Here is a 10911-nt window from a genome sequence, read left to right as displayed (position 1 = left end):
GTGGAGAATACAAAGTATTTTGCATTCTGTATTCTCAGTCCCTTAATGAGAAGGTAGAATAATTCTCACCATAGGGAACAGTGTCCCAGGTTTTCTTTGACATACCTAGTTTAAATTGTCTCTTTATACCAATATATATATATATATATATATATACCTATAGTTAGATCATTTGTTCCAGTTTTTCACTCACAAAATATTGTCATTGTGTTGATTGACATAAATCACAAGCTATGGATACTTGGAGAAAGAGAACCAAATCACTTCCTTCTGGGAAGAGAAAAATCAGTCTTGAATGCTTGACTCTCCTTGGACACTGAGTAGGGTTTTAGATGAGAGAGATGTGTGTGAGGGAATAGGGTGGGGGAAATGTTAAATATTTTTAGGGGCTGGTGGAACTTCTGTAGAGTGGAGTGCCAGATGTAAAAGCAGAGAGGTATGAGACAATTTAGGTAACACTGAATTCAAAATTTTAGTGTAAAATAAAATAGAAAATTTGTTTAAGCTGTTTGTAGTAGAAGGCTTTCAAAGATAGCCTGAAGAAATTTGGCAATTTTGCAGTCAAAGGTAAATAATTGGAGACAGATGAACAGAGTAGTAACAGAAATGCAAAGGATATGGAAGAGAAGAGAACTTGAAGATCATCTTCTCCAAATCCCTCTTTTTACTGATGAGGATACTGAGGCCTAAAGAAATAAAACAGCAAGCTCAAAGTCCCATTAAACTTCCTGTGTTTCATACATAGCATTATTATGTGTTCATAGGCTGTAGATAACTTTCTTGATATTCTGTTTAGATTTTTTTTTTTTTTTTTTTTAGGTACGCGGGGCTCTCACTGTTGTGGCCTCTCCCGTTGCGGAGCACAGGCTCCGGACGCGCAGGCTCAGCGGCCATGGCTCACGGGCCCAGCCGCTCCGCGGCATGTGGGACCCTCCCGGACGGGGGCACGAACCCGTGTCCCTGCATCGGCAGGTGGACTCTCAACCACTGCGCCACCAGGGAAGCTCTGTTTAGATACTTTTAAGTAACTCAACTATAAATTTGGGCGGAGGAGCTTACATTCTGAATGGTCTTCAAATAGAAACATAAATTTTAACTTTTCATCTCACTGTGAGGCTTTTTGCCAAACTGAGAGACTGATTCACTGCCATTCCTCTATATTTGCTTCATGCATTTGGAGCACATTATAATAGAAAGAAGCTGCTTTTAGATTTCTGGTGCCAAAACATTTCAGGGAAAAGAAAATCAAAGATGAGCTTCCACCTCTTCATGAAATTGCATCACTGCCGCTTTATTCTTTCATCTTTATGGCAAATATTTAAACAAAAAACAAATGTCATCAGCTAAAGATTATGAGAAATTTATTGTGAAGACAAACAGGGCTCTCGATATTAAAGTTGGTGAGCAGAACCAACTTTATTGGGTATGAGTGTAAACCCAATTTTCACAGTAGATACTCTGCAGCAAATTAAATGAGATACCTTTCTTCTAAAATTACACTTTTTGGTAGATGCTTTATCTGCAGTTTTTGTTGTTGTTGTTGTTTTTGTTTTTTTAATGCCAGTATACTAAAACTTGCCCTTCAGATGTATCTCTTTGAAAAAATGAATGAGAAAATTGAGGAAAAAATAATAAAGCAAGGGAAGACATAATAGGGGTGAAACATGGGAAGTTAATTGTTTTAAACCGTTTTTCTTAATTATTTGTGTCTCTCAATGCAGCAGAATACGACTTTAAAACGAATTTAATTAAAAATATCCTGCAATTAATTTCACTGGAATTAATTTCATATATCTGCATATCATATCATTTCTAAAGTATAAAACGTTCCATCAATGAAATTAGTTAATTAAATCATCACATCTTAAAGTAACAGGAACACCACAATTCTCAGTTGCCAAATTCTTTGACTTCCTGAAATCGCAATCATAGCTAACGTTTCTATATTTAGAAATTCTACCATTTACTTTGAAGAAAATGTTGACTAATTATTTCATTCCAGCCGCCAAAATATTGGAAGAATAGAAAGGGTCAGTAGCAGTGAGCAATAAGGGTATTTAAGAAACTAGCCACGGACTAGCACAGCCTACGAATGCTTGGCTATGTGACGGCAAGGTTGTTGATGCCACAAGCCTGTGATGGGCAGCAGGCAATATGCCAAACAAGGGACCCGCTCCTCTAAGGGCTTGCTGCTCAACTAGGTCTGATTTCCCTTCAGCTTCCCGGGAGCCCGGGTCTTCGCAGGCGTCGTCAGGAGAATTCTTCGCCCTAATTATCCTCGGAGAAAGACGCGCCTTTCTCGGAGAACGCTAGGCAACACTCGCCACGGCAGCCTCCTGGTTACTTCCCTCCGTGGGTGTGTGACTTCGTCTAAGCAACTCACACTTACAGTAGATTCTCACTGGCGAGGCTGCGAGCAGCAGAGGGCGGGGGGAGCCGGGAAGAGGAGGAGGGAGGAGGGTGGGAGGCGCAGAGCGGGCAGTCAGAGGAGACCGCGGAGCTTCAGACTCAGCAGGAGCGCGCCGTGGCGGTGCAGTTCCGAGCTCGCCTGCCCAGCGGCGCACACACCACCTCCTCCCCGAGCACCGGGAACCGCCGCAGCTCCGGGCCGCCGCCGCCGCCGCCGCCGCTGCCGCCGCCGCAGGGCTCCGCGCTCTTGCCCGCTAGCCGCCGCCAGTCCTTCCCTCGTCAGGGCTCAGCCCGCAGCTATTCCCTTCTGCCGGCCTCTTTGAACTCTGGGTCTTTTCCTCCGCTCGCCTCTCTCGTATTTTCCCCACCCTGTATTTTCTCAACTCCTCTTCCTTTCTCCTTAGCCACCCTGCTTTTTTCTCCTCTTTTTATTGAGGATTTCTTCTTAAGATGCCTTGTCTTCCTTACCTTCGTCCATTTCAGCCCTGAAGACTGAAAAGGAGCCTTTATCCCTCCCCCAGTGGCATTTAAAAGACTCCCATCCTTAAAAGTCTAAAGAGGTAAAGAACAGGACGCGGGACCTTCTCGACACCCGAGAGTCCGGTCCCGAACTGCACTATCAACCGTAACTAGTATTTCATTTAACCCCAGTGTAGAGGAGGGAGTAGGGAGCCGGGAGCAAACTTCAGCCGTCTCAGAGGATCCCTGGTTCCCGCATTTGGACGAGCCGCGAGCCAGAAGGCAAAGGAGCCCACGGGGAACGAGGAGCAAGCGCGAGCCTCTCTCGCCCCCTCCGCGAGGCGGGAGCCGTGAACTGAGCGGCGCGGGACAGCGGCGGCGGAGGCGGCGAAGAGAAGATGCGGAGCTCGGGGCCCCGGGTTGCGGGACGCGGGCGGCCCCCGGGCGGCGGCGACGACCTCCCCAGCACCCCCGCGTCTCTGGCCGGCTGCTACTCCGCACCTCGCAGGGCCCCCCTCTGGACTTGCCTTCTCCTGTGCGCCGCGCTCCGGACCCTCCTGGCCAGCCCCAGCAACGAAGGTAGAGAGGTGGGGGTGGGGACCGCGGCAACCAGGGGCGGAGGGGCGAGGCGGGGCCTGGAGGCGCGGGCCCGGGCGCGCCGGACGCGGCTGCCGCGGGTGAAATTGCACCCCTCCTCTCGAACCAACATTTGTCGTCCGCTTTCGCTAGCCTTTTCGCTCGCATCCCGCCGTCTCTGCTTGCATTGTTTGACATTAGCTGCGGAGTGCTGGGCGCGGAACCTGCCTGTGGACACAGGCTGCTTGGGGGGGTTGGGAAGTTGGAAGCCAGGAGGAAAGAGGGCTCCGAGACCCGCGCCCGGAGGCTGGGTGCGGCTGGGTCTCACTTGAAGCGCGTGGGGAAGTGACATTTCGAGCTTGAAAGAGTGGGAACTGTTTGAAGAGCAGTGGCAGGGATCTCGGGAGCGGTGGGGCTTTTCGAAACCGTTGTTTGAGGCCGGGGATGGGAAACTGGAGGCAGTGGGGGTAGCTGGATGCTTTTATTTGGGGGAGAGGGGAGTGCTTTCTGGGAGCTGTTATTTAGGGCATCACCCGCTGCTATTCTGGGGTGGGTGGTAAGAGCTTTTATTTCTCGAGGGAGGGAGATGGCGAAGGAAGGAAGGTGCTCCACACTGTGCTGGTGTCGCTCACTTTGGGGGTCTCATAATCGTACTGAGGAGAAATTGGAAGAAGGCGGGAAGGTGGGACGCCGCGGGAGGCGGAGGGTTCGTGGGGGGAGGGGAGTGTCGCCTCCGGGAAGGCGCTACTGGCATCCACCGGGTCAGGTCTTTCCATGTTTCCGTGAAAGAATAGCCCCGCTCCGGAATCTCGAGTCCCCACTCTCCTGCCCACCCCCAATCCTGCGCTCCGGACCCAGAAGACTGTCCCCGCCTTGCACTGGGAGAGCAGGGTCGGCGCGGGAGCAGCACCTGCGCGGCGTTCGCGGCTCTCCGAGCTCTGCTCAGCCCCTCAGCCCGCCGCCCTCGGCCTCCGGGTCCGCTCTGCCGCGCTAGCTCCTCTTACACGCCGGGACCGAGCTTAAGGGCACAGCCCAATGCGTGGTGGCGGGGGGGCGGCGGGCAGCATCTCATATCGGTCAGCTCCATCACGAACACATCGAAAACCCTACCCTCTTGACTGCGAGGTTGGGGTTTCGATTCGGGGCTCCGGATGCCTCGAGTGAGGCACAGAACCTTAAATTTTTCCTTCCACTCGTGGGGCAGGGGATGCCGGACCGGAAAGATGAAGCAGCAACGGCGGAGTCTTGTGTGTCCTCGTGACTTGCACGGGTTGTGTCTTGGCTGTAGGAGAAGCCGCTGTGCTGGTTTGGGAGTGCTGCCAGCTCCCTAGGAACCGTGTGAAAAGCAGGGCAGATCGAGACTCCTCACCCCACCCCATGAATTTCTCTCTTTAACCCCTACATTTTTTAAAAAAAATCTGATTTAAGGATTACATGTAGATAGATCTATCCACCTATCTATTTACCTACCTAAAGTCTCCCATGCTTAACACAAGCAGTCTGCATTTTTTACCTTCCCGACAAAGTTGAGAAAGTATTTTCTGAAGTCGTAGTCCTTTTATTGACATCTCATGTTAGATTCATTATGTTAGAAGTCCGGAGGATTATGACAGGGTTAGGAGTCCTTTCATTAACTGTCTTATTCCACCAAAAGGGGCATCCTGGTTTGGGTTTAAAGAGTAATAGTAGTAGTAATATAATTTATCCTTTTGTGTGTTCCTTTATGTTTCAGTTTTTTTTTTTTTTTTCCAGGTGTGATGGGGGAAGGGGCTTATGTAGAGGTGAAAGGGAGTAGTAGCTCTTGGTTAGAGAATGGAAGAAATGAAGTCTCAGGGAAGGTGGCGCTAAATGGAAACAAGGGTCGAGACTGTGCGGGGAGAAAGAGGCGAAAGGAGGTGGAGGGAAGCAAGCAAATAGCATCGGTCTCATATTGTAAGCGGAGCTGGAGTCTTGTGGAAGGTAGACTGGCTGATATTACAGACTTAACACCCACAGATTGTGTTGTCCTTACCCCAGCTAGTGGTACACACAGCAAAACTTGGTTTTCAGTGAGATGGGGATTGCCGAGGTCTAACCTGCAATGAGCGGTACTTTACCAGTCAGTGTTCTGAAGACGCTAAAAGTAAAAGCGTGTCTGTTGTTTGGGGTACATTTTGTAACTTCATTATTTTACATAACTAGAAATAAAATTTATACACACACACACACTTCCTCTCATTCATCCTGTCTCTGCCCAACAGTTTCCATCTTTCCATTAGTGTCATCCCAGACCTTTAATATTTATGTTCTCTTCTTTTTGTTTCTCCATGATACTGCTCTTCTAAATCAAAGAACAAGAATATAAGGTATTTATAACAGAAGTCAGTTTGTTTATTTATTTAAAGATTCAGATTGGAGATTTTAAGTTTGTTTTTGATTGTTTTTGGAGGAACTTTGGAAGATCGGGGCAGAAAGATTTTATGTATGCACTGACTCCATTAATAACTTGCTCTCCTATACTTTGCTTTCTGCAAGCTATAGATGCTTAGTAATTTCTCAGACTATAGTGTGTATATACATTATATATGTGTATGATATGAATGCTCCCATTATGTGAGAAAAAAATTTTCAAGGCAGATAGAAATAAATGTGAGTTTACATTTATAATTGGTATTCCAGTCATGTTTAAAATTTAAGTTTGGTAGACATAAATAAGCAGAATTGAACAGAAAAAGTCAAATATGTGTCTAGAATCTTGGACTGATATGAAATGAATTTTAGAATACATTGGATAATAGACGAGGAAAATTTACTCTTTAGCCTGAATTCTAGGATAATGTAAATATATCTTTAGTTGTCTTATTACACACATTAGGCATAAATAACATGTGGAAGAAACCTTTGAACTACAGTGTAATATACAAGACTTTTATTGTAAAATAATTCCAAGGCATATGTAAAGCAAAAAAATTGTCTAAGACTGATCAGGCAGGACAAATGTTAGCAAGTGTATCAACAAGTGAAAATTTTAATAGATTTAATAAGTAAAGGGAGCATGTCCACTGTTATGAATATTGGAGGTGGCCCTGAACTTATTCAGTAACTGCCACTTTTTGCTGTCTGGAGATATATTTGTAAACAAGCATTATTTGACAAGTGCTTTTCGCAGTAGGGATTCTTGGCCAATTACTGCTGAACAGCTATGCATTGAAAATGATGCACCCGCAGTGAATCAAGCTAAATTCATTGAGCTACAGTCAGTAATGTCCCAGTAAAGTGCTTCTGACAGTTGTCAGCAGTTTGTATTTGAAAAGTCCAGTTTCTTGTCTCTGAATGTTTTGTATGTTGGAGAAAGTGGAATAGAGGGACTCTGAGGGAGAAAAAAAACACCACATGAGGGGAAAAACTGGGGGGCTAAACTGTTTGAAAAACAATTATAAAATTGTAAATGTTTTCAGTGGAAAGAAAGAAAAGGAAGAAAGTTTGTTTTAGGGTTTTTCTTGGTTTATAATAGGACCAGGCCCATAAAAACGATTGGACGACAGACATAATAGATTTGTAAAACCAAATGGCTTTGTTGTGTGGCCTTGTCATCTGGTTGTAATTCATTTCCTTTTAGATAAAGAGGCAGGACCCCATGGAAAAAGGACAGTAAAATTATTCCCTCACCAGGACACTACTGAAGAAAAAAAGAGAGCCATTACCCCTATTTGAATCATAGATTGTTGGAACTAGGAAGCCACCATGAGTTTAGGCTTTTTGCTTTATAAACCATGAATGGGGAGCAGAGGGTTGGGTCTTAAAATTGTAAGCCGTTTTTTTGAGGTAGACAAAGATCTTCTTGGGTGTCAGGGTGACATGTAAGAGGATTTCATTTCCTCATTTAGGGCAGGGAAGAGATTGAACAATTTCTGCATTTCTAATGGATATTTCTCCTTTGATTGAAAATATTCGTATTATAATATTGTCACTTGTAAATATTATTAATTCTTTATGTAAGTTCACATAGGATATAATTGGTATGGGAAAAGATTCATTTTTTATGCTTAGAAATGTATTACTTGCCATTATTTGTATTATTAATACTCTGCTTTACAAAATGTGACCATTGAGAGTGTTTCCACATGAAATATAAAAATGAGATGATATAGCTATTTACAGACAAAACAGCCCTAGTCTATTTAATTAAATATTAGACTTTATTCAGTGTTGCTACTGCTGAGAAAATGAGTATGCTTTAGTTATTTTCACTACATTTTTGTTTATTGACTTGACCACTTGAATCTCCTTTGTTTGGTGTGCTTTTTTATGTATTTGCTTGAGTGACCAATTTATTTCTCTTTCATTTGGAAGAAACCTTTTTACCTTTGACTGTAAAAATAGTCAAAGGTAATGTGCATGATTATGTTAACTAGCTATAGTTATTTTTCCTTTTATGAGTCAAACAACTTTTTTAACAAAGAAAATTGTGTTGTTAATATCTTGAAGAAATAGCTACTGTAAAAGTAATGAGAATTCTTTATACTTTATTTTTTCAATTTAAATTAGCAGATATATTTCATTTTACTAATGAATAACATGAACTTAAGTCAGCAGAGCTATCTGATTATTCAAAGATGATTATGGCATTTTTAACAATCTTAAAATACTTTTACAATAGTTTTCATAAAACATCAAAATTAACTGAAGTTTGAATATTCAGCCTTGCTTATGAATCACTAAAATTGATTGCAGTATTTGTCCTTTTGTTTTCTTTCCAGAAACAGTGACTTTTAACTATGAAATCAATATGAGAGCTAAAAATGTAAATTGTTACGTTAGAGACTCAGTGATTCTTTATGCTCTATATCTCTGGTGAGTATGTATTTATCTATAGAGCAGAATAGTTCCTGCTGGCATGCTCTACTGGGTAAATACATATTTAGTTATTTTATCAAAATGTATATAATCAGTTTGTTAGATAGTGATTTCTTCAAAGGAGCTATCCTAGTCTATTGTATACATAAACACACCTAATGGTATTTTTAATTGACATTAAAAATGTATCATATGTTCTATCCCAGACTAAATGATACACTTACGTTTCTATGAATGTATACAAAAGTCACTAAAAAATAAAATAAGTGCTAAAGGCTTTGTAAACACAGATTTAAACAGTTCATGTTTTTTACAAAAAGTTTAATAATACATAACTTTGAAATAATAAACAAAATAGGTTATTCAGTAAGATATATTTGATACAGGAAATGAATAACTGGAGATTCTCTATTCATAACATTTTCCAAATCATTATTTTATTATTATATTATATAGCAGTTAGAAAACTGGAAGATTTGATAGTTATTCACTGTGAAAATCTTGTCTGAATTATTGGTTCCATTGAAAATGTTTAAATCAAAATGTAAATGATCCATTTTTAAGTATTTGGTTTTTAACTTCCAAAACAGCATGACTGCTTAAGGAGTCTCCCTTTATCATATATTTACTTTTCCTGTTTTAGTTTCTGCCTTTATAGACATTTGTTTTTTCAGAGTTAATGAAATAGATTTTAAAGTGTTTGAACAAGACAAAAATTTACTTTTGAACAAGAAAAAATGTTTAAGAATTTTAAATCCAAATTTTGAACAACAGCTCATTTTTTAGAATATATTTGGTAACATGTAAGGTGTTGTAATAAAGAACTTTCCACCAAAATACTAGGCTCACCGATGCCGTAAATTATACTATGAAATAGCCATTTATAAATCAAATTACAAATAGGTAGTGGTACAGGTATTCTTGAGTATTAAAACTTGATTGGAATTTACATTTTTCTATTGACACTGTAGATTTCACATGTATAGGATTTATTCACTTTACTCATTCTAATCCCATAAAATAAGAGATGGCTGTAATTTAAAATTCATATTAAAATGAAAATAGAAAACACTTAATTGAATGACTTAAAACATAATTCTAATCAACAAATCTCATGAGAAATAGATTTTTAAATTACCTTTTAACTTATTTCATTACCATCTTAAAAATTTCTTAGCCTTAAAAAAAAAATTCTTAGCCTATATAATGTTAGTGTAAAGCAAAAAATAAATAAATGAAAAGGAAAAAAACGCTGTAAGGTACATAATAATTTAAATTGTGTCTAGTGAAATGTGTGGGACTTTATGGTCTGGCTTTTTTTTTTTTTCTAAAAGTTCAAACTTGTCATCGAGTATCTCTAATGAGAATTCTAGGTGTTACAAAGTTATAAAGTAAAACTGTAATTTAGTAGTTGCACCACTTGGAGTTTTTGAAAACTCTGTGGTTTAGCATGATGACTTTTATTATTACTAGCTGCCATTTTAAGTGGGTATAATTTTTAATGTTTTTTTTAATCTTTAGCAACTTAAAGAAACCATAAGGAGTCATTTCTACCATTTAAAGAATGCCGCAAAATCCTCTAAAAAAAAAGTGTGTGTTTTGTCTTTAGAATCTCATTGATAATGTATTCAGTTAAAGAAAACCTAGTAAGCTCTGTTCTTAAAGCACTGTTTTTTAGCTCTTTCTTTTTTTTCCCTGTAGGTTCTACAGCCTTTAGGTTCTGATCAGTTTATGTAGTACTTTATTAGTATCATTTAAACTATTTCTTAAACTATTGTAGAATATACAAAACTTTGTTGATCAGAAGTTGACCCTAGGTCATGCATTCTTTCCTCTGTATCTTCCGGTGATTCAGTATTCATGGCTTTAATTGCTGTGCATTTATTAAGCAGAGTGCAGGAACTTGGCCTGAGGATTGTGTTTGTGCACATGGACACGTTTTGGGTTGTGTGTTACGGCTATGGTGAAGCTGGGAGAAAGAGTGGTGAGGGATGTCATGATGGTATCACTATGAACTTGATATTAATAAAAGCGCTTGGGTTTTATTTTTTATATTGTTAAAAAATCCCATACCAGCACACACACACATTCTAATTTTATATTTGTTTTACTGACTCTGAAGATTTAAATCCCAGCCTAATGGAAAAAAATAACTCTTTAGTTCATTTTATTTCATCCATTTAGTTCTTTTTTCTTTTATTTCTCTGTAAGTTGTACAGTTTTCTTGAGTCATGGCAAATATTTGTGGCGTTAGATACCTCGCAAATTAAATAATGGGGATTAAAGTGTCTGTGATGAGTCTAATTCTGTTATAGTTGCTGGACTATTGCCCAGGCTATCTTCTCCATCCATCACACACGTCTTTGTTTCTAACTAAACTGGGCTCATAACTCTGTTAAGTAAATGATCTGGTAAAATAATAATAATAATAATAATGATCAAAGAGCCAAAACCGGAGGGTTGAAATACTTTGCATATGCTTTGTGAGAAAATGTTCCTACTTGGAAACATGTTTCCGGCTCAGTATTGGACGATTTAGAGAAAATACAGTCTGTTCTTTTACTCAGAAATGGGTAGTGTCTTTTTTCTCTTATGATAATTTCACACTCTTATTTTCACCTGTCACGTCTC

The 10911-nt window shown here is 40.5% G+C and overlaps 1 protein-coding gene across 4 annotated transcripts in view; it reads left to right on the top strand.

The window, feature by feature from the left end:
- The first annotated feature begins 2385 nt into the window (after positions 1-2385).
- The window catches only part of EPHA5 (EPH receptor A5), a 331428-nt gene continuing 322902 nt past the window's right edge, over positions 2386-10911 (top strand). For 2 of the 4 annotated variants that reach the window (XR_012332013.1, XM_033857102.2), the window contains exon 1: positions 2397-3447. Coding sequence is in view for 3 of the 4 variants with exons in the window: in XM_033857102.2 (XP_033712993.2) it covers positions 3267-3447 (181 nt within the window). In the remaining variant the exon portion in view is untranslated. Of the gene's footprint in view, positions 3448-10911 lie in introns of all 4 variants that reach the window. The other 2 variants (XM_073805308.1, XM_073805307.1) reach the window with 2 other exon arrangements.

This window comes from Tursiops truncatus, chromosome 5 (assembly GCF_011762595.2).
Source record: "Tursiops truncatus isolate mTurTru1 chromosome 5, mTurTru1.mat.Y, whole genome shotgun sequence".
NCBI classification, from domain to species: Eukaryota; Metazoa; Chordata; class Mammalia; order Artiodactyla; family Delphinidae; genus Tursiops; species Tursiops truncatus.
Note: the sequence above shows the minus strand (reverse complement) of the source record. Positions and strands in the feature narration are given on the sequence as shown.